This window comes from Microchirus variegatus (genome assembly GCF_963457635.1).
Source record: "Microchirus variegatus genome assembly, chromosome: 20".
Lineage (NCBI taxonomy): Eukaryota > Metazoa > Chordata > Actinopteri > Pleuronectiformes > Soleidae > Microchirus > Microchirus variegatus.
The window spans coordinates 17699934-17724866 of NC_139821.1; the positions used below are offsets into that span (position 1 = coordinate 17699934).

At 39.4% G+C, this 24933-nt stretch overlaps 1 protein-coding gene across 1 annotated transcript in view; it reads left to right on the forward strand.

Moving 5' to 3' along the window:
* Positions 1 to 22850, forward strand: part of mpped1 (metallophosphoesterase domain containing 1) — a gene marked incomplete at its 3' end in the record, with an annotated part of 101017 nt that extends 78167 nt beyond the window's left edge. Inside the window, exons 5-6 of the mRNA XM_083907047.1 lie at positions 12875 to 12990; positions 22663 to 22850. Of these exons, the coding sequence (XP_083763173.1) occupies positions 12875 to 12990; positions 22663 to 22850 (304 nt within the window). The remainder of the gene's footprint in view (positions 1 to 12874; positions 12991 to 22662) is intronic.
* Positions 22851 to 24933: the final 2083 nt, after the last annotated feature.

Here is a 24933-nt window from a genome sequence, read left to right on the forward strand (position 1 = left end):
ACTACAACTACAAATACACCTTGCTGCTCCAAGTGAAAGAGACGGTGATGACGACATAAATGAGAGGCTTGCTCAGAGTCGTACTGTAGGTGAATGACGTTAGCAAATATCTGTCGAATATCCAACTTAGGGTTGAAGGGGTTGCATCCCTGATAGATAGATAGATAGATAGATAGATAGATAGATAGATAGATAGATAGATAGATAGATAGATAGATAGATAGATAGATAGATAGATAGATAGATAGATAGATAGATAGATAGATAGATAGATAGATAGATCATTGTGATTAAGAATTAATAAGTTAATCATGGTGATAATTGTGAATGGAGATAAACATTAATATTTCCTGTCTCACTCACTCAGTCCTTGTGATTTATTTTATTATTAACAGAACATCTTTTTTTCAGTCATCACAATAATCGCGAATTGCAATTATTTCGGTTGGGACACAATTGTAATTTAATTAGAATTAGTTATTTTTGCAAACACAACACACAACAACTGACAGTGAATTTAATCTCATACATTTTAAACCATCAACCACCAACTAACCCTAACCCTTTTATACAGCAATGGGGGATTGGACGCCTGGTGCTTTTTTTGGTGTGATCTCAACAGATTGCCGGTCACTCATTGACTCATGAGCATGACACCCAATACAAAAATCAACACAAACAATGCTGAACTGTAGACCAGTTAAAAACACTTAAAAATCCTGAAAACATCCATTAAGCTCCAACATTTAGCAATTTTCCAAAATCTCAATATTTAATATTGTGTCTAATCTATTTAGTGACAGCACTACTGAAAGCCTGCGATCATGAGCCGAATCACAACCCGCACAGCTGTACTTCAGTTCATTGAGTGTGTCAGACGGAGTCTGTGCTCCGGTCATGCAGGAAGTACTGAACGATCAGCCAACAAATCTTTTTAATGAACTGATTCTGATGATGATGGCCTGGCAACCTGTCCAGGGTCTACCGCCTATCACCCTATGTCAGCTGAGATTGGCACAGCTCCCTCCGCATCCCTCATGTGGAGGATAAAGCGGTAGAAGATGGATGGATGGATGGCTGGATCCTAATGATTCGGTACACTAAAAAGAACTACTTTGCCCCTCACTGTGGGATTGTGGTGTGTATAAAACAACATCATGGCAGTTTCACACAGCCATGACGTCCCCGGTCATATTGAGTAATGTAATGGAAGACAACGTGCCTGATACCAAAGCGAGTAGAGCCGAGTAGTGCTTGACCTGTGAGTGAGGTGGTGTTAGGATAACACGATACGCACACACAGTGACAGTGAGCAGGGTGCTGTAGGTCGAGACTCTGTCACTTCTCCTCCTTATTATCACAGTTAGATATGCTATATGCCTCCCAGCAACATATTCCTTAGTCCCTTCCCCCTGTTACCCATTGCAGTGCCTTCTTTATCATATATTATAAAAAATAGACTCATAATTGTGCCACTTAAAGCATCACTGGTAAAACAGTTGTTGATTATTGCGTTTTTAAGATACTGGAAGTGAACAGCATCTCCCAAATTGAAAAAAAGAATGGTTAAGGAAAGCGGAAAAGTGGGACATAATGCTCATCTTTCAATTATTGTTCATCTGCATGTACACTGCTATACATTTTGGATTACATCACTCTGTCCTGAACTCCTCTCAGAAACAGATTAGCAATGCATGTGTTTTACATGCAACCAATGACCTGAGGCAATGCCTTCATTGTTGAAACTCTCCACTCATGCCGATGACACATTTTTTATTGCAGTTGTATTTTAGGTTGCCTGATAGTGGATTTTTTAAGGGCCTATTATAAATAGTTTGAAGCATGAAAAAGCCAAAAGCTGATTAATTGGCATACACAAGAGGTCTGTTTTGGTTTTTAATCATCAGTTGAAAACCAGGTCGACAATCATTTTCAGCAAACCTGGCCTTTAAGTGAGCAATAGTGGCTCAGTAAGTTGTCTTTCAAGTGGAAGGTTGTGGGTCAATTAATGTTTTTATTCAAAAGTTTTGACAAAGTTTATTTTTTGAATACATGTTTCTTTTTTCGTATTTTTACACTTTCAGTGATGCAGACCACATACGTGTTTATTTGAGATAAGCAAATTTTAGTCATGTTTGTTATGATTAAATTGTTGTATTTGAGAAAGAGGAAGAACATTGGTTAATGAAAAAATAAATCTGCATGATATACCAGTCATAGGCTGGACTAATTTCAAATTGGCCGACATCTAATTTTCACATGCACCACCATGGTCTGCAGTCTGCAATCACTGAATCGCCTGATTGCATCCTGGACTATCACTGTTGTCTGTTGAGTGATTGAACGGAGTGCTACTAATCCCATTGTGTGTGCTCGGACTGGAGTAGTGGAGGTGGGATAAGGGATGTGTACAGCTGTTGAAGAACTTTTAAAGAATGCTATGATCTGTATTTTTGATTATTCACTGGCTTTTCCTTGAATTGGGTTTTTCTAGCATCTGCAGGTTTAATTAATTGTATTTATTTTTGTCTGTACAGCTCTGGCACTGGCTGTTTCTTGTTTCGTCATTCAAGTGTTTTTTGTTTTTCTGTTTTTTTTGGTTGATTCAATGTCAAGTACCTGTGGTTAAGAGCTGCAGCTGTAAGTAGACTGCTGAGTGCCGTGGCTAAGTTTAGAGGCAGAATGTTGTCATTTGTGGACTCTTCTAATTACTTTGTGTTTGGATCAATACAACAGCCTTGTAGCTGCAATTTCTCAATTGGATTCAAAGTTGTCAGCTGGGGCAGACAAGTGAGATGCAGTGCGTAGATTATTTTTGTGTTCTGCAAATTGCCCAAAATTCCCAATCTAAAATACATAATTTTATTACCCTGAGAAATTAGATCATACGCTGCTAACATGAAAAACTAAATAAATTATATTAGCAGATATTGTTCATTAAACAAATCAGTAATCTGTGTGAATGTGAATGGTTGTTTGTCTCTATGTGTGGCCCTGCGATGGACTGGCGAACCGTCCACAGTGTACCCCGCTTATCGCCCCTAACACCCCCCACAAGTGGTAGAAAATGGATGGATGGATATCATTTAAAATGCTTAATATATACTCAACAAAAATATAAACGCACAAACTTGAAATGGTGAACAAAAATAGAATGTCATGACATTTGCTCAGATTCTTGAGGCTAATGGTGGACACACATTATTGTAGTTTGTGAACGTGGATCATCGAACCCCATTGTGCTCTTCCTGCCATTACCGCAGGACTTTTGTTTTGAATTTGATCCTAATGCTCGCAAATTAAAGCCACTTTATTGATAAAGTTGTATTGTTATTTTTGGATAGTTACTCTGTTTAGTCACATAACAATAACTACAAGTTTTTCTTTGTGCGTTTGTATATTTGTTGAGTGTATTTTATATCATTTGAAATGCTTCTTTGCTCTGGAATGGGACTGAAGTATTGTTTCTGGTGGCTCTGTGTGTTTGTTTGTTTGTTTGTTTGTCTGTTTGTTTGTTTGTGCTTCCGCACTTGCACTTGCCACTATGACCAGCAGAGGGTGCCATGGGCTTGTTTCATGAATGGGGTGACCTTGCTGTGAGGCAACTATGTTAGCCACTGTGTGGCCCCTCTTCTATATACTCCTCTATCCATGCATTTTAACTGAATCTTTTTCGATATAAGGTTTCCTTAATGATGGGGGCACTTTGCACCTAAGGTTGTAAAGACAAATATGTTAGGTAGCATATAAACCAAAAGAGGCATGGATGCATTAACAAATACAAATACTCATGTGCAACATAGCAAACAAGGAAGGAACATATTTTATGTTTTAATTTGTGCTTGTGTTCGTGTGTGTGTCTGCTTCACTCCCCCAATCTGCCTCTCAGGGTCATTAAGTCCTAAATACTTAATTAAATCTAGCAGAGGTGATCGCGGGTGGTTGTTTTCACTATGTTGGAGCATGTAATGAATAACAGGTCCAACATTAAAATGGACCCTGTTACAGTCATCATCTTTAATCCTTTTTTCTTACTGTGTAAACCCCACAGTGTTCCTTCAGCTCTCTCTTTTTACCTGTCCATGTCTTTGCTGTGCTTTTCTATTTGCTATTGTTCGTCCTGTTACAGATCCATGTTACATTTAAGTCACATTTCTAGTAGAAACATTTTCTTAACTTCAATTAATGAAAAATATATGCAAAATTATCTTCATTTTGTAGGACTGTTGTTCTACAGAAAAGTCACAATGACATAAAAACCTCTTTTATTTAGAGTGGCTCTGTGACTTTCTCTGGACAATAAACATCAACAATAATGACATCAGGAAACAATTAATACAAATAACATTGATAATGAACAGGTATGGATAGTTGCCATGTTACATCCTATAGTCTCCATTTAACACTTAATGTAAATGCATAAGGATTTTCAGATTGAAGTTTGAATTGCTAAAATTAATATTAAAAAAAAAATGTTTTACTATCGACAAAGATCATGACCACCACATTGTCTCAACATGTCATTACTCTGTCCATGACAAAATTTGTTTATATCAATAATGTAAATCACCTAAAAATACACATGTATTACCTAAAGTTTGTCAAATTCAGTCTGCAAATTCAATTTCCAAATGAAATGAAATTAAAAATGTTGTTTGTTTTATCAACCCTCAGAGGAAGAATCATTTTACTACAGTATATAACTGCGCGCGTGTGTGTGTTGCATTTGTTGTACTTGTACTTTTCCGAGTCTACATGGAGACCACAATCTGGTCCTAATGTAGCAGAATCTAATTTCTGGTTAAGTTTAAGGCTAAGATTTGAATTGTGGTTTACGTTAACGTTATGATTAAGGATTAACTGGTTATAGTTAAAGTTAGGGATAACACTGTTTATCTGACTCTCACTGACTTCCATGAGTCCTTCAAAGAATAGCTGTGCAAACGTCCATGTGTGCGTGTCACACAATACAGAATTGTGAATCACTAGTGCATTGCATTATATGTGTAATGCAGTTTAATGCAATGATATACATAAGGTAAAAACACACACATAGTAAGTCATCAGTAATTTTATATAAAGAGAGAATTAAATCAGTATTGTACATGGAATGTGCCACTCATAGTACCACATACACAGAAAATGATGATGTACGTTACATTACTATATAAATATTGTCAAAAAGCAACTGTCGTTTAGATATTTAAAACTTTTCATTCTTTTCTGAGACATTAAATATGAAATGGTGATGATTACACTACACTGACATATGCTGTACATGGGTTTAAAAAAAAAAAGATTGTGTCCAGAAAGCTTGATTTTGAAGAGAATGGTGTATCAATATTAGGCTGCATGAACTGAACAAGTAATTGTCACATTCCGTTTGTGGTCTTCAAGTGTGTTTGCAGAAGTGATGAAATTGACAAGCCTTCTTGAATACATCTTGAAGATGCCACTTTAGGCTCAACACACTTCAGATCAAGCAGAAGTGAAGAAATTTACCATGATCTTTGAATGCATCTTGTTAGTTCCCATTTGCTCAAAATGTTGTGAACCCTGCATTAATTTCACTCGCTCCCAAGCACGGAGGTTTGAATATTTGATGAATAATACCATGGTTGGCATAGCAGTCAGTGAACAGCCACATTTTAGTTGGTAGTTGGACCAATTCCTCCTGACCTGTCACTGAACCGCGTCCCCGACTCTACTCACTTCTGGACCTCAGAACACCTCCAGTGCTGATGTGGGTTTAAAAATTCTCAGAGCAAGCAGGTCATTCCCCTTGCTAACAAGGAGAGTGAAGGGCCAGAAAGACAGAGAGATCTAAAGAGATGGAGTCGAGTGTGAAGCATGGAGTGAGGGGGCATAGGGGAAACAGACAGAGAGATGTGATGAGGGGGAGAGATGAAGACAGAGGGAGGGAGAGAGGCAAGCACAGGCAGTTCACAGCCCTCGGTAGAGCCATTCAAAAATTCATGTACTTACTCCAGTGATAAAAGGGGGAACACACGCATGAACACACACACAAACACACACACACCTTTTGAAATGTTTGTATGAGGTACTGACACAGTCAGCCCTGTGCATACCCCAGCACACCCCCTTCACCAATTTAACAAAGCAACACAAACAGTTTCCAGTTGGGATAGACTGTTTTAACAATGAGATAAAGTGGCAAACACATTCTGAAAATATAAACCCAAGCAAGCATTGGTTTTATTTGGTGATTTTATGGTTCAGTGTTTCAATCAATTGTGTCTTGTGTCTCTGCTGGCAGCCATGTTCTCACTCACTGTGTTTGCACGCATGCTAAAAGTCTGATTTTAATTGAATTAGTTTTTCTTTCTTTGTCATGTAAACATGTTATGCTGCGTTCCAGAGCCCATCCAAACAAATGGGATGTGGGACATAACCTACCTGAATTGTACTAGCTCCTACTTCAAAGCGTTCCAGCAATTGAAGTCGTATGTTAGAAAACATGGACGACCGCGGCGCTTTAGATTTATGTTTGAAGAGGCATTTTGACTGTCAGCAATTCAGTGATACAAGTGATACATATAACGGCATGAGTATACTTTTACCGTAGCCCTACATATCTTCATGCTAATGGATAACAACAACGACATTTTTTCACGCCATAACATGAAAAACAAGTTGACATAAAATCGATGTGTCTAAAACAACTCTACACGCAGAAAAGTAAAGTTTATAGCCTATTCATATGACTCCATGGGTATTCTCCGACGTCATTTTGGTGAAGTCGGGGTAGGTCGATCAGCCCCGACTTCGCGAGTAGGAGGTCCCACTTCGACAGGCATTCCAGTGCACTTTTTCTCGTTGGAGGTAGGATAAGTCCCACGTCCAACTGGTTTGGATGGGCTCTGGAACGCAGAGTTAGTCCAACTAAAATCAAGCTAGTCATAGTTGGACTAACATACCTGGATAATGCAATTCATAGTCCGATTATTCCTATTATTATCAGGTGCACAGAGACGAGGAAGGGGGTGGGGCAGTCAGGAACCTGAAACAGAGACAGGGGTGAGTGATCACAAAATAAAACAGAAGACAAGACATGGAACATGAAGGGGAAACAAACAAGACGCTTAACTAATGTGACAGATCATGACAGTTGAAGGAGAAGATGTATAAACTGCAGCGTGGTATATTTCTTCAGACACCACAACAACCACAAGAGCCATGCTCAATTTAATTTGTATCATGATTAACATGTACATATGTACACCAGACTCCTCTATTAAAGGTTAAGATTTGAGACATTTGCTTGCTATATGTTGGAGATGAACACACCTTTTCAGGATGTTTAAGTCTTTTCAACTGATCTACAATGTATCATTGTTTGGTTTGATTCTTGTGTCGGACATTGTGCTCATGACTCTCCCAGTGATGACACTCTGCCAATCAGTGGTCGGCATTCTGTCGACGTCACATGTAGAATTGGTTCAGCTCACTTGCTAGAGCAGGTACTAAAAAAGTACCAATCAATCAATCAATCAATCAATCTTTATTTATATAGCCCACAGTTTACAAAACATAGTTTGTCTCACGGGACTTCACAGGGTTGGTAACATCCTCTGTCCTTAGACCTTCGACCAGGGTAAGGAAAAACTACCAGGGAAAAAAAAACCCTTGTACCAGGTACTATTGCTAATGGAAAAGCAAAAAACTGTGGTGGAAAAATGCCATAAACTTACTGATTGAGATCAAGCCTCCATGTCTCACAATGGCTCTTGGTTCAGGGTCTTCATGAGGACTACCTCAAATGCCTTTCAATACCTGATCCCTCCCTTTAAACAAAGCCATATGCATTACCCTGTTTGTGTTAAAACGTTAAATGCATATTGGATAAAATGTTCACTTTGATATTCACCCAAGTCACCGGGAGAATAAAAGCAGCATCTACAACTCTGAAGTTGTGCCTATAGGGACTGAAAGCTCAAGCACAAACATCTGTTTTCCCTTTCTTTAAAACGCACAACAAACACAAGCTCGCCACATTCACAGAATTTAATATGCCTGATGTTTATGGCCAATCCTCCTTCTCTAAGTGAACACAAATCACTTGCTTCTTTGTAAGTCCTGTACCTGATAAAAATGTCATTGTTCCAGAACAGGGACATTATCCGTGGAATTACGTTCGATTAGTCTCGGCTTTGCTCAGTAAATACAGACTGGTTCTCTCACAGAGAGATGTTGTGGTCACTTCCTGCCAGCGATAATTTCTTTTTAGTAACTTATAACTAATGCAGACCCCAGCAGTCAGCATGAAAACCTTCACCTACAGAATGACTGACATTAAATTAAAGCGTGCTGCAGTGCTTTGTAAAGGATTCTGTAATCATCAGAATGTCTGTATTTTAAGAGAAGTGAATGTCAAACATTGATTTCTTTCTGTGACAATTACATTTACCATTCAAATGTTTTAATTGAAGAAAATCAGTTTTTCAGAATTTTTGACAGGATCTCAATTGTGACAGTGATCCACAACATGTATTGGGTGTTAACAGTTATTTCATGATCCTGGTGGAAAACATAAAGAGATGAATGGCAGATGTGAAGGGGGGAAAAGAGAACATCAGTTCAAAGAGAATCTGACTCTACTTATATGAGGCATTTGTTTTTTGTATTTTGTTTCATTATTTATAACGTTGATGTAGATGTAGAATGGATATGTAGATATATACATCAAAGTTTGTGGTGTAAACCTACATTTAAAATCAGAGTACTTAGGGATTGGTACGATAATTCAATTATTTGAATATTTGATTATAAAAGGTCAATGTGACTATGTGTAATCAAATAAAAAAAGTTACAAATACATTTGTATTAATTCACAACAAAACATCTGTTTCAAAAACTGTCCAATCTACGTCGTCATTTTGACACCAAACAGGGAGCCAAGTATGCCAAAGTTAGCCTTCAAGGAAAACAACAAATTGTCAAAGAATTAAAAGGCAAACTGCGATTGCAGCAGAATGTGTTCACAAAAGCCACAACCAAAAATGATGCGGCAGTGAAAGCTAGCTTTATTGTGGCTGAAGAAATCACCCCTGCTTCAAAGTCTTTTTCTGAGGGTGCATTTACATTTAGTTACATTTATTCTGTCAACAGTTACATCTGGCCCTTTGAGGGCAACCATTATGCTGATGTGGCCCTCAGTTAAAATGAGTTGGACACCCCTGCTCCAAGCGTAAAGAGCAGGGGTGTAAAAATTAATTCCCTCTGGTCGTGTACTTTTGTTACTTTGCAAAATAAAAAACAATAATCCCTACCACTCTGTGGTAGGACTCAATTTTGTATCAGGGCATCAATATGCTTGACATTTTGTTGACAGGAAATTTAACTATGTAAACCACTTACTCTCCCATACCAAAGCCCATATCGAAAATCTTTGAATTTATTGTTTGAAATATTTTGGTCGGATTTACCTCAGTGACTGAGCCTGGTTCAACAAATCCAAAACAAGGGTGTCCAGGCTCAGTCGGTTGCACAAACACCGAGCCAGGATGAGCAGACACGGATTCATCAAGCCAGGTGAAACCAATCCTGGATAAGTGCTACGCACACTTGACAGTGAGGTCTATTTGATGAAGCTGTGTACGCCACAGCTTCATCAAATAGACCTCACTGTCGATCGCAGATTCTCAGATTCACCATGACAACTGTGGCATTCTTTTCCTCATCAGAGGCTGAAATCCTCGTCCGTACGAGGAACAGAAAGACCAAATCAAAAAGAAATAAAACACAGCCATGATAATAAACCAATGACAAAAAGTGACCGCCTGAATGCGTAAGTAGTGCGGAAATACACGTTAATTCCTCCGCCGAAACCATCACATTTATGATCCAAAAAATTATTTAACATCTCTGAAAACGTAGTTGTACTCTGATAATGACTTGAAATTGTGAGTGAATGTGTAAATGTCACTTCCTTTACATTGTAAAATACATAGATACAAATACGTCTACAAAAGATGACTGGTCCAAGGCAGACATGCAGTAAGTCAAAATTAATTAATTGATTATTGTAATCAATGATTACAAATGTTTAGATAATGACAGTGGGTATAGTTGAACGTGAAAACATTGTGTAGTGAGCAGTGGAATAACTATTGGTTCCATTTGTGGTGACTGCTGGCTGAGATGAGGGATGATATTTAATAAATCCTGGAACTTAGCCTGCTCCAGACCAGGCTAAGGCCACAAGATAAATCTCCATGGTAACTTATGTCATAGCATATCCTGCTTTCCCCTATCCTGCTTTTGAACAACCGGATCACAGATAAATTAAGCCAGGATAAGCAACATATCCCGGCTTAATCCCTTGTCCTAGTTTTGTCCAACGGGCCTCAGCAGCTCCTGTGTCCTTTAAGTTCATTTGCCTTTCAGCCATGCCTTATGTTGTAGTGGAAATGGCACACCGAAATCATCATGGCATGAATATGCCTAAACACATAATTTATATACTGATATTGCAGAGTTTTATCATGTAAAGCAGTGGAATAAAATATAAAATAAAATATGATTTTCAAAGTAGACTAAAGAAAAAAAAAAACTGGAAAAATTCATCAAATATGCTTTGGAAACGGTCATAAATAATGTGTAAACTTGCAACAGTATAATATTGTCCAATAAACTGATTCAGTCTATCTGCCTCTTCACCTCTCTGTTAAGAAGCACCAGCGTCTGGCTGGTCATTATCAGGTAAAACTCTCCTCAACACTGTTTGTCCTTTGCTCCCTCTTCAACCCTCCGTTCACACTGAGAGAGTCGGCAGCATCAGTCGCAGCGCTGAACTCATTCCATTTTAATTGAGACCTCAATGATAAGATGGACATGAATATTACATGCCAGGGGCCTCGTTTATATGCAGAGGCCAGTCTAAATGTTTTAATATTTGCTGTGTGTAAATTATTCAAATTATGTTCACAGGCAGCGTCGGATCATTTCTCTGAAATGTTTAGTCTTTGATATCCAGAAAGAGATGTGATTCTAATGGTGTGTATTTATGTGCAAATGCTGATTTCCCAGGATGCACTGCTACATAAACTTCGCCACCCTCTCCCCAAGCTTGTGACCTCAGGTTCGCTCTGTTTGCCTTTAATAATTATACCCCATTCCCAATGGTCTACAAACTAGTTTAATCCCTGGTTTTAAATTGGTGCATGTAAACCCACAATGCAAGCAGGTTTTAATCTGGTTTAACTCCAATTATCATGGTGGGAACAGAGGGTGAGAGTAGAAATATATAGAGTACTTACCAGTGAACAGAGTATTGAGAAGATGGAAGCATTACTTTAAGGAGATTCGTGCCGCAAAAGACTAGAAGGCCAGAACAAGTTGCACTATATGTCTTGGTGGACCGAGAGAAGGATTATGATCGGGTGTCAAGATTGTGTGTGCAGTTGAAGTGACAGACCGGTTTAAGTTAAGGGTGAGAGTACATCAGGGATCGGCTCTGAGTGCCTTGGGCAGTTTGATAGATTAGGTCAGTCAGGAGTCTCTGTGCACTGTTGTTTGCTGATGATGTAACCTGTAGTGAAATTAGGGTATTGGTGGAAGAGAGCCTGGAGAGATGGACGTTGAGTGTATGGATGAGTGTCAGGGCTGATGTGTGACGGAAGGATAACAACAAAAGTGAAAGAGAAGATCTACAAGACAGTAGTGAGACCTGCTATGATGTGTGGCTTGGAGACAGTAGCACCGTCTAAAAGATAGGGGGCAAAGCTGGAGGCGGCTGAGCTGAAGATGCTGAGATTTCTGTTGAAAGTGACCAAAATGAGCATATTCTAAGCCACAGAGAAGGTTAATGTTGCAGGAGGGCATGAGGACAGTTTGTGGAACCCGAAGATGGAGGGAGAAGCATAATTGGAGCATAGCACCTGGGTGAACAGGCAGCAATGCAATTCATGTGCCATCCTCTGATCATCATCATAGCCACAAATCATTAATGTTTCGATCAAACCCTACTTTTTACAACTTGGGACAATGTTCATTATATGCTTTTATTTCACCTTATTGTATTAGATTTCTTTTTATTTGCACACTCACTGTTGCGTTTGAACAAAGTAGCAAAGTAAAAGATGCAGAAATTGTTGCTGAGCTCTGGTGTTGTTTTCCTGTTCTTCTGCCTCTGACTTGTTTTGTTTCTGTTTAATTTGTGACATAAGATGTAACACAGGCTCCCCCAGGTTTACAGATCCCATGTATACTTGCTAATTTTAGTGTGAAAGAGACTGTAGAGAGAAAGAGAAGAAAACAAAGGGTGTGTGCGTGTGCCATAGGTATTTCTTCCTATCTTCTGGCCTGTCTTTCTTTCTGTCTCCCCATCTGTTTGCAAAGTCTGTAAGCATGTCTCTCTCTCTCACACACACACACGCACAGGAAATTATTCTTAAAATTCCTCCTCTGATGTTCCACTGAGCACAGACGCATCCAATAGCAGCCATGGCGATAAAGTTGGCGTTTCGAGTGACTGCATTCAGCAATTTAAAAAAGCTGGCTGCACGACCACGGACTTCGTCTGCTGCTTTTGCAGGAAAACACTCACATATTCACACACACACGTGTGGCACGTTGAGAGGAAGATGGATCGGCGTACAGATTGTAAGTGACATGTTAATTTCTTCTCCGTCACTCAACTCACGACCGAGGCGTCCGCTATCAAAGTAAAGGGACACGAGCCCCAGCCATCAAGGCTCTTCTTCTCCTTCTTCTCCTTTTTCTTTGTTTGCTTTTCTTTTTTTCTCTTCTTCCTGCCGTGAAATGATCCAAGGCTGAGGTTGATCAAGGATGTGTTTAGTTTACCACGGACATGAATAAAGAAGTTAAAATGTGTGTGTGTGTGTCTCTACAGGCAGCCATGGTATTATGGCTGGGGCTTCAACCTACCACGAGGTCAGGCTCTGTTGGACAAGTGGAACCAGATCCCTGACAACACAGACATCCTGGTCACACACTGCCCCCCGCTGGGTGAGACACAGATTACAACACACACACACACAATTTTGTACAGCTATTCTTCTGAGGACACTGCACTCAATAAATTCTTTTGGTCAGCCTAAACCAAAGCTCTAAAGTTAACTTTAACCATAACCAGTTACAACAATCAGTCCTTTAAGCTTCGCTTATATCAATAAAAACGCACAAGGGATTATTTTTGAATGAAAGCACTGCAACCATGAACTATTAATAAAGTAAAAAGAATGCTTTGCAGTTAATAAATCAACACAGTTATTCACAAGAAAAGAAAGATGCACACAAGAGATAACTGATGTGAAGTCCTGCACAGCCGTGTACCCCAAAACTCTTGAATTCACCCCTCTCAGTCCATAAAATTAAACTAAAAGTCCAAACTTAAGGAAAACATCAAGTCCATCCTCAGATCACACTAAAGAGTCTTACCCGAAACCAGGAAACAGAAGGCGTCTGCCGGAGATTTATCCTGCGTCGGAACACAACGAAAAATGTAATCTACAAAAAAAAAAAAAAAAAAGGTAATTGTTTCCTCTGTGGTATACCACACAAAGAAAACAACAAATGAAATAGATCTCATCACATTCCGGGGAGTTGTAATCAACAGCACAGTTGGAAAGTTTTATCTACGTTCTTCTCTCTTTTAAGAACTGCTAAACAAGCAAAAGCCTAAATTTAAAAGCCAATGTAGCTGCAGCTCTCAACACTGATGCCACCTGTTCAAACCGCACACCCACACTTGCTGATCTCTCCACGGACTGTCCCGCACACCTAATGTAACCACCTACCACATCCATACCATAATGCACAGCAGAAAACAAATATCATTACACAGGTAAATACATACGACTATCATTCTTAATTCTCATTCTATACATAAACATTATATGTAGTTAGTGGAATACATTTCCTGTGCATTGTTAATTTTGTCTTTTTAATGACGAAGTTAGTCTTTTTAATGAAATTAAAGTGAGGGTGTCACTTTAACTTAACCAATTTCTCAAAAATGAGGTTCTACCTCATCATGAGGACCAGGTTTTGGTCTCCATAACGACTACTAATCCTGACAAGGTCAGTGTTTTTACCAGAAAAGGTCCTAAATTGTTAACATTTACTGTCCACAAAATGTTATTTTTCTTTTTAGCACTCTTTACCAATACGCTGCATAATTTCATGTTCAAAACACACTAATAACAACAAATAACTCAAATAGAGCTGCAAATACAATTCTGACTCACTGTCTTTTAAGTACTTTATTTTTACAGGCCTGGCTTTATTGCTCCATAGCAGTAGATTCACTGGAAATGAGAAAAAAATATATACAATGAAAACCACCATCAGTACTCAGTACCCAGGTCGCCTGGAAAGGGTACTAAGTAAGCCTGGGCTTGAAAAGGGTAAAGACCAGTGGGGCCATGGACATAGACAACCCTCCTTGACAGCTGTGAACTGTTTCCGTTTTAAACCAGACCTGTTCTCACAAACCTCAAAGTATACAATAGTCACTTTTTGTTAGTATAGTTATATGAGGCTCTGACACATAGTTAGCATTGCTTTCATCAGTGTGAGCTGCTGGCACTCAAATCAGAAGGGAAAACTAGCAATGACATTGACATGACAGAAAAAATATGAATGAAAAGAATATGTGTTTGCTGCTCTATCTCACTTTTTCAACTGGAAACTAAAGTTCTCTCACCAAAGTCATCGAGAAAATCATCTTTTTTAGCTCATGGAGACACAAGAGATATAGGTCTTCTGCTCCCATATTTGGCAAGTTTATGCCACTGAGATAAAAACAGAAGATTTTTGAACACCAAAGTCACAAAATAACACAAAGTAACTTTGTAACTGAAGCAGCAGTGAGGAAATAATTCATGTCGGCAGTGGTGTTAAATCGCTGTTTTTTTGTATAGACTTTAGTGCAGGAAGTGAGGGGTGACACCATCAGGAAAGGCTGTCTAATAGCAAGATAAAGCAGCAAACATATTCTTAAGATATATGTTAGATTTAAGCAGGCATTTATTACATTAGCCTTGAGGTAAGTGGCTAAAATCTACTTTCCTTGTCTTTCAGTGGCAGACATGTTTTCACTTTTGTCATGTTGGGGTATGGGGGCAGGCACAGTGCAGTCAAGTATTGATTATAGAGATTATTTCTTGGAGGCGCAGATATAGAAACACCACTTTATTTGACCCCACCTCCTGTATTTGTCCTCTGTCATTCTCCGCCACGTCACACCTTATGTCCTCTAGCAATCCACTTGGGAAAGAATAGTTTTTTAGCTTGTTCCATCCAAACAACCTATCCAGAGTGCTATGTCCAGAGATCCATCATTGACTGAGTCCCAGAGGGACCTCACATCATAAATCATCTACCACTGTGGGAAGCAGCTGATGGAGGGGAAAAATGGCACCACTCGTCTACAAGAAAAGATAATACCTGCTCAGTATTCAATGTCTTTGTCAAGAATTTGTGCACACAAGCCGACAGACTTTCTCAAACACACTGACACTTCCCTCGCTCACTGACTCTCCCTCTCTCACACACTTTCACACCTCATCTCTTACTGCAGCTGTGAATGTGTGTGTTTGGGTGTGAGTGAGTGAGTGAGTGAGTGAGTGAGTGAGTGAGTGAGTGAGTGAGTGAGTGAGTGAGTGAGTGTGATTGATTTCTGTGTCTGTGTCTCGGCTACGGACATGGCCATTTATTTTTCATTCAGCTTAGCCAAGTGTCTCCAGCTATCTGGTTGTAAGCTGCCAGCATATGGAGCAGCTACAACAGGCTTCTAATGCATGAGACGCTCAGAAAAAAAGGCTGAAGGGAATGAATGATACAAGAGAGGAACATTTGAAATAAAAAAAATTAATTAAGACCGTCCAGCAGTGAAAAAATATTAATGAATCAAATGAACACCTGATTAAGTTTTATCATATCTATAGCAAACCCCTTCTCTCCCACACCAATGTCCATATAGAAAACCAATTTTTACAACATGGCACAGAGTTGTTGATCCACTGCTGCCTCCAACAGTAAGTTCAAATGTGTTATTTTGTGACTTCAGTGGTTGAAATCCCTTATTCAGTTAAAGTGACACAGACGTACCTGACAAGGCAGCAGTTGACCAGCAGTTCCTGTGTCCTTGTGAGCGAAAAATGCTGTTTTCTCTCTCTGGACTTTGGTGTGTGTTTGTGGTGGGGTGGGGGTCGGAAAAGGCTGTCTAACAGTGAGAGTGGCAATTATTAATTAAGAAAGAGTACACTCACAATGGCATAGATTGCTTATCGTTAAAGCCCAATTTATACTCCTGCGTAAAGTGCTCTGCGTAGGTTACATAGAGCCCTCTGCGTCACGCAAAGCTTGTCAGAGAGCCTCTGCGTCGTCCGTCTCCGTCAAGGGACAACGGAGCTGTGATTGGTCCTCAGGACAGGCCGAGCGAAGCTTCTCTGTGCCGGCTCACAGTGCGCACCGAGCATCCACAGAGGCGGAGCTGATCACTGCCGACAACGTCGCTGCCAAACTATAAATACGTCATATCTTAATACACACAGCACATGTTTAGACTCTAAATGGCTAATTTCTCGCCTCAAATGATCTTAAAACTGCGTTTTGTGACACAGAAAAGTGTGAAACGGCCACTGTTTCAACAACAACAGTCTTTCTCTCTCGGACACCACAAGTATGAAGGCTCGAGGGGTCTCCGTGGTTACGCAGTCACATAACGCATTTCGCAGTCAGAGAAGTATAATGTGGCCTTTAGTGGGAAAAATCACTTTGCATGTGTCATGTTTGCTTAGATTCTCAGACTTTCCTAGAAATTAGAAAATATGTTAAATTTATGGCTATTAGTTGTATTTTTTATCTTTATTTTTTTTAAGAAATTAAAGATAGACAACAAGGTGAAGGAAAAAGGAGTGAAATAAAGATGTTTTGCACCGTAGAAACGATGTATCTTTTATGAGGTGTGATAAAGTGGCAGATTGGTGGCTGGAGAGGAAAAATATGGCTGCTTTATCTGGCTGTAAGCAAGACTTTAACAGTGGAGAAAGCGAGACAACACGAGAGAAACAGGTTCAGAGCCCAAAGCGGCTGCTGCTTTGAAACAAGTGGCACTTTAGAGCAAACTACCCCGAGACACAAAAGTCCCTCGTAACTTCTTACTTCACATCCAGCGTCTCCCAACACTTGTAAAGAACACACTTAGAGTTTTAGGGCTTTATATACCGATTGTGATACTTATACAGGTACATACGTTCAGTCAGTCAGACTGTATCATTTTACCAGCATGACTAATTCTCTGCCAGCTGAAGAACCGAGAGGTTTTTATGCCTCTGTTATGTACGAGACGCTCCATTAACTCTGTCTCAGAGATTTTTAGCACTCTGGTTGTAAAAAATAAAAATGTATAAAGAATCTTAAAGTCATCCTCAGAGACTGTCTTCTGGTTCTATCATTCTTTTCCTTTTCTTTCTTTCTTTATGATTCAAATCATGATTTAATACTTCCCTCCTGCTACTTGTGAAATTCTTCTGGAATTGAGACATGACTTTGACTTGAACTAAGAAGACCTAAAGAGCCAGAAAGAGTGAGGCGAAATTAAAGCTGTATTCGGCAAAAGTATTAGGAAAAATATTTTGAGTTTTCAGCTGGCCCAAGCCTTTATGAGGCCTTAAGCCCAATTTATACTCCTGCGTAAAGTGCTCTGCATAGGTTACGCAGAGCCCTCTGCGCAGAGCTTGTCGGAGAGCCTCTGCGTCGTCTCCGACTGCACAAAATATTTTGTGTCCATCACTCCGTCAAGGGACAACGGAGACGGCTAGAGCTGCGATTGGTCCTCAGGACAGGCCGAGCGAAGCTGCTCTTTGCTGGCTCACAGTGCGCACCAAGCATCCACATAGGTGATCACTGCCGACAACGTCGCTGCCAAACTATAATACGTCATATCTTAATACACACAGCACATGTTTAGACTCTAAATGGCTAATTTCTCGCCTCAAATTATCTTAAAACTGCGTTCCGTGACACAGAAAAGTTAGAAACGGCCACTGTTTCAACAACAACAGTCTTTCTCTCGCGGACGCCATTGCTCACTGTAGCCAAAAGCACAACAACCTTGCGCAGCGACCCCTACTGATCGGGCGGGAAATTGCAGCGTGTATCCGTCACCATGATGCAGAAGTATGGAGGCTCGAGGGGTCTCCGTGGTTACGCAGTCGGATAACGCATTACGCAGTCGGAGAAGTATAATGTGGCCTTTAAGCTGAATTTGATTTGGGCGTCGCCCCTCCCACCACCTCGGAGTATCTGGTGCTTTTATTTTATTTATATGACTATTATTGGTACAAATGTAACGCTATAAGCTGTGGTGTTTACTCCAGCAGTAAAATGACAGATGTGGCCTACCATCAATTAATTAATTCACTTTCATATTCAAAGTGTAGCACTATGTGTGGTGATACTGAACATGGATTAAACAAGAAAAACAGTTTAAAGACTTTGGGTTTTTAAAACTTAGAACAAATGTACACTAAATTAGCAAATCTTCAACTACAAGATAAAATCAAACTGGCATTAGCATTTTTTAATACGTTAAAATGTTGTAGTTTTTTTTTCTCCAGACACTGCTGGGGGCTCCCTGATCACCAGGGGGCCCCAAGCAGCCGCGTAGTTCGCTTATGCCTTGGGCCTTGGGTCAGCTCTGGGTACCTCTCTTTGCTTCTCTTTGCAGCATAGGAAGCTGTTAGTGCTGGAATAGCAACATTTATGACAGTAATGGACACTGTGATCAGCCTTTTACCACAGTGGGCCCTTTTGCATGTCAGAGCAAGTGAGTGTACTGATGATGTTCTTTCGCCTTATTGTAAGGTTCAATGTACTTTAATGAGCAGTAGTAAAGGTCATGCGTGTACATTTTGATTCAGTAAGAAACAGGAAACATGCCCGTAAGAGCAGCTTGTAACATATTTGACAGCTCAACAAACCATGTCATGCACTCCAGCAGGACATTGACCTTGAACATTCTCTCTTGTCCTGTTAGTAAACCAAACTATCTGAGAAGTCACGTGAAAAATACATTATAGAGACATATTTGGGATATCATCATAAAACAAGGGCCACATATATAGACAAACAACCATCCACTCTCATTCTCCCAACAAGAATGTTGTAAATGGGCTGCATTTGTATGTAGCAGTTCTCTAACGTCAACTCAAAGTAATTATAGTCTCACATTCACTCATTTTAATGCACATTTGTCACTCACATATCCCATTTATTGACTGCCTCTTGAGCGTCAGCTGCCTGAGGACAAGCATTAGCTAGTATTAAGTATTGAAATCATGTTGTGATAAAAGTCGCCATACCTATTGCCTCTATGGTCAAATACCAGCTCCTGAAAATGAATGGACAGATTATCTTGAGAGCAGATTTATTCTGCACAAAGAATGAACCTGTCCTAAAGTGGTTTTGTAATTTTGGTTGAAGCCTTAGAATTAGTCTTGTTTTGACCAATTGTCTTTTATTGTATAGAGAAACAGTCAAAAACATCCTGACGAGTCCTATACTTACACTTTAGGATGATTTTCCTTTGTTCACTTACTTTCTGTCTGGAATTGAGCGACAGAAGGCAGGAAGGATGGAGACACAATCACCTCATTCATTTTCTTTTCTCCGACTTGATGCTTTTATTGACTCAGCATCGGCAACCTCCCTCCTCACGGAGCAGCCACTAAATCATACACACTCCACGCTTCATCCTGGTCACACACACACTGTGAAGTCTGCGTCTGGTGGTGATTGATCTTTATTTTCTGTGGCTGCCTCCTAAGAGTCACTTTTATTTTGTGCTGGATGTGCAGTTTGCTTTAGACAAGGAGTTTGTTTCTAGAATGTGATGCATCACTTTTTGGAGGAAGATGGATTTTTAATCTTTGTGGGCATACTTTCAGCCAAAGAAAGGCAAAAGACTGACAGACACTGATGCTCATTAAATAAGCATTGGTAAAATTAAATTATATATGAAATAATCATCATAATAATTTTGACAGAATAGAACTTTATTTTGAATGGAAATATTTTCCTTTGGTTGCATGGTTGGCATAGTGGTTAGCGCTAATGCCTTTGCAGCAAGAAGGCCCCGGTTAGAGCAAGTGCCTTTGTGCATGGAGTTTGCATGTTCTCCCTGTATGTGTGTGGGTTTTCTCCAGGTTCGCCTGCTTCCTCCCACAGTCCAAAAACATGCAATATGAGGATTAGGTACATTGGTCACTCTAAAGTTACCATAGGTGAGAGTGAATGGTTGTTTCTCTATCTGTGGCCCTGCGATGGACTGGCGAACTGTCCACCCCGCCTATCATTCTGAGGATAAAGTGGTAGATAATGGGTGGATGGATGAATGGAAAGATTGAACTTGAGCTGAAATTACAGTGACTTCATTTCCTTCCAATAAATCCCCAATATATGGAGAATCTATGGTATAGATTCAGAGTCAGGATCAGAGTTATTGCCAAGTAGGGGTCAAAGACAAGCACATTTCTGTATTTATTTGGATAAGTTTCCCTCATAAGTACAATGTTTTGCTTGGAGATGCCAGAAATGTACCATTTGACTATGACAGAGGTTAAAAAGTGAATTAAATTAAAAGGAAAGAAAAATGTATACCTATACCGAATACCAAATTTATATAAAGGTACATACAGTCAGGTCCATAAGTATTGGGACATCGACACAATTATCTTCTTTTTGGCTCTATTCACCACTACAATGGATTTGAAATTAAACTAACAAGATGAGCTTTAACTGCACACTTTCAGCTTTCATTTTAGGGTTAAAGTTGAGGGTAACTGTGTAGGAATCAACACTTTATATATGTGCCTCCCACTTTTTAGGGGACCATAAGTAATGGGACAAAGTAAACAATCATAAATCAAATTTTCATTGTTTAATAGTTGGTTGCAAATCATTTGCAGTCAACTACAGCCTGGAAGGCATAGACATCACCAGGCATAGACATCACCAGGCTCTGTGAGGCCTCTACTGCAACAGTCTTCAGTTCCTGTTTGTTCTTGGGACATTTTACCTTCAGTTTGGTCTTCAACAAGTGAAATACATGCTCAATCAGATTCAGGTCAAATGATTGACTTAGCCATTGCATAACATTCCACTTATTTGCCTTAAAAAACTATTTGGTTGCTTTTGCAATATACTTTGGGTCATTGTCCATAATGTACTATGAAGCGCCGTCCAATGAGTTCTGAAGCACTTGGCTGTATATGAGCAGATAATATTGCTCGAAACACTTCAGAATTCTTCTCGGTCTTTTGGTGTTGCTGAGCTCACTGGTGCAATCTTTCTTTTTTAAGAATGTTTTTGCTATTTCTCTGATGGGTTTGTTTTGATTTTTCAACCTAATGATGGCTTGCTTCACTGACAGTGACAGCTCCTTGGATCTCATATTGAGAGTTAACAGCAACAGATTCCAAATGCAAATGTCACTCCTGGAATCAACTCCAGAATTTTTACCTGCTTAATTGAAGATGACATAACGAGGGAACAGTGGCGGATCTAGAAAATTCTACATGGGGTGGCAAAGTGGTGGCAAGAGTTCTTGGCAGGGTGGCATGGGAGGACGGTATGCAAGAATCCCCAAATGTAAATGGATTTAACATAACAAACATAAAAATACTTACTAACTTACTAAACTAATTACTGTTTTAACAGCTCAGTAGCTCCGACCCTGTGAGGGAATAGCCCACACCTGTCCATGAAATAGCTTTTCAGACAACTGTCCCATTACCTTTGGTCCCCTAAAAAGTGGGAGGCACACCTTTAAAATTTTACACAATGCAAAACAAGCAAAAATGTGCTGCATCTGCCTCGGCTGGTTGGGGTGAAAGGAAAAATGGGAGACAGAGGAGAGGTGTGGGACAAAAGGGGGGGAGAGAAAAGAAAAGTTTAGTCAGGACAGTTCTTAATCACATGTAGTACAAGGTAGCATAATGTGTTGTCCTTTCCACTTCTTGTCAAGTTTCCCTCCTGCGTGATTGCCTGATTCTCTCTAATATGTGTGTTTTTTTGACTGGAAAAATTTAGTCTTTTAAACATTAATATTTTCACTGTTTTTTCCTCCTCTATAATAAAGCAACCCAAAAAAACCTGAACACCTGTTTGTGGTCAAACAATGTCTGATACTAGCCAAAACCATAGGATTGGAGTAAAATAAAATCTGATGCATTGCATAAACATAAATATGATATAAATCATCCATTGAACACAGACAGCAGGCTGTACAGAGAAATGACTGCCACTACTGTCATGTGACCATGAGTGAGAGCTGAACATGTTGGTGTATTATGTTTTTTAAATGGCTGGTTATAGTTGCATTAGCACAAATGTTTTCTGAACATCTTAGTTCTTTAAAGTGAGTGCAAAGCAAATGCAGATTTTCAGACATATATATAATAATAAATATATATAATGTGCAAGCCTCCTTGCACATTATATATATTTGAAAATAGTGGCTAAAAATAAAAGTTAGAACAATTATTATTTTCAGCTCTAGTGTGGGCCTTCTTGCAATTATATTGGGAAGCAGGCGATGCCATCTCATTAGATACTCTATGAGAAGCAGGTGGTTTGGTGAAAGGTGTGTTTGATTTTCATGTCTGTGTGCAGGTTTCTTGGACTGGGTCCCGAAGAAGATGCAACGTGTCGGCTGCATGGAGCTGCTGAACACAGTGCAGAGGAGAGTCCAGCCCAAATACCACGTGTTTGGACACATTCATGAGGGTACGTGCAGAGAAAAGGCTTTTTCTGCATTACTCTTCCATACAGCATCTCCTTGTGTGAAGTGCGCTGAATAGTTGAATGATGCACAGTGACACCATCTGCAGCAAGATGATGTTGTAGGTCTGTGGGTTGACTGTGACTGTTCTCACCATCCTTCACCTCTGTTTATCTGAGATTTTTCATGGTCTGCCACTTCGGGCCTTAACTAGAACTGTGCCTGTGGTTTTCCAATTCCACACAATGTTCCTCACAATTGAAACTGAGAGCTTAAATCTCTGAGATAGCTTTCTGTATCCTTCCCCTAAACCATGAAGTTAAACAATCATTGTTTTCAGGTCATTTGAGAGTTGTTTTGAGGCTCCCATTTTGCCACTCTTCAGAGAAGATGCAAATTAAATAAATCCTTAAATACCATGATTGGATTCTCCTGTGTATGGAGGTCAAGAGTCACTGAGTTTACAAACCAATTTTGAGTTCTAATAATTATTGCAAGCTTTCTGTAAATCATATAAACTTTATTTCACTTCTCAAATATCACTGTGTTTATCTCCTATATGATATATTTAACTGAAATTTCTTATCCAAACAACCAATGATTTATAAAGGAAAACCTAAGGAAAATAAAGGAAAATAGTGTTTTCCACACAGTTGGTGTTAAAAAAGCAACCCTTGACCCTGATGTTTTAGCTAATTGCAGACCTAATCTAATCTTCCCTCTGTTTCTAAATTCTTAAGAAAGGCAGTTGTCAAGCAAGTATGTGAATATGTGCGCACTAATGGCCTGTTTGAAGATTTTCAGTTAGGTTTTAGATTACAATAGTTAAAGTTAGTAACAACCTTCTCTTGGCCTCAGATAATGGTCTAGTCTCTTTACTTGTCCCGTTAGATCTTAGTGCTGCATTTGACACCACTGATCATGGTATTATTTTGCAGAGACCTGAGCAGACCCTTGGGATCACAGGTACTGCCCTCTGATGGTTTAAATCATACTGATAGATTCCAGTTTGTTCATGTTAATAATACTGACTCATTACAAACAAAGTTAATTGTGGAGTTCGGCAGGGCTCCATGCTTGGGCCTAAACTTTTTATTTTATATATAATTCCTTTAGGGAACATTATTAGAAAGCACAATATGCAGATGATACAGCTCTAACTATAATCTTTATCATAAAGGTAGTTTTAAGTAGAACTTCAATTACAGAGAGAATGTCCACCTCCCGAACTGTCATTGGGAGCTGGCTCCACAGGAGAGGAGCCTGGTAACTGAAGGCTCTGCCTCCCATTCTGCTCTTACAGACTCTGGGAACCACAAGTAAGCCTGTATTTTGGGACTTAAGTGATCTGTTAGGGTGATAACGTAAAAATAGGTCTTTCCGGTATGAAGAGGCCTGACCATTAAGTGGTGTGTATGTGAGGAGGAGGATTTTAAATTGAAATTTAAACTGTACGGGGAGCCAGTGTAGAGAAGCTTGCACTGGAGTTATATGGTCTCTCTTTCTAGTTCATGTCAGAACTTGTGCTGCAGCATTTTTAAATAACTGAAGGGTTCTAACAGTTTGTTGTAACATCCTGATAATAAGGCATTACAGTAATCTAATCTAGATGTAACAAAGGCATAAACTAGTTTTTCAGCATCCTTTAAGGACAAAATGTTTCTAATTGTCACAATGTTCCGTAGGTGGAAGAAGGCTGTTCTGGAAATAATTTTTTTGTGTGAATCAAATGACGTCCTGCTCAAAAATAGTTTCAAGGTTCGGAAACAGCGCTGAGCCACGACTCGCGCGAGCCGGTTACGTTGTCATGAGTGGATCTGTTTCCTAGCCGAGGAGAGTAAGTAGGCTATTTCTCCACAAGTCAGTTTGAACAGCTAATCCACAACAAAAGCCATACTTTCACTTCTGAAATAGCATGCTTAGGTTATATGCCTAGGTTTGGTGTATAGAATGTAGCATATAAAAATTATGTTGGTTGAGTTGTTAGCCTAATAGTAATAATAATATAATCACAATGGGCTAATAATAATAATAATAATAATAATAATAGCAAATAATGTATTTACTGTGGGCAGTTCTCTGTTCCTGTTTCTATGTCTACATTGAAAGCCTATACATTGTTTATGCTACACTAAGTTAATGCAATAAATAAACTAGGACTG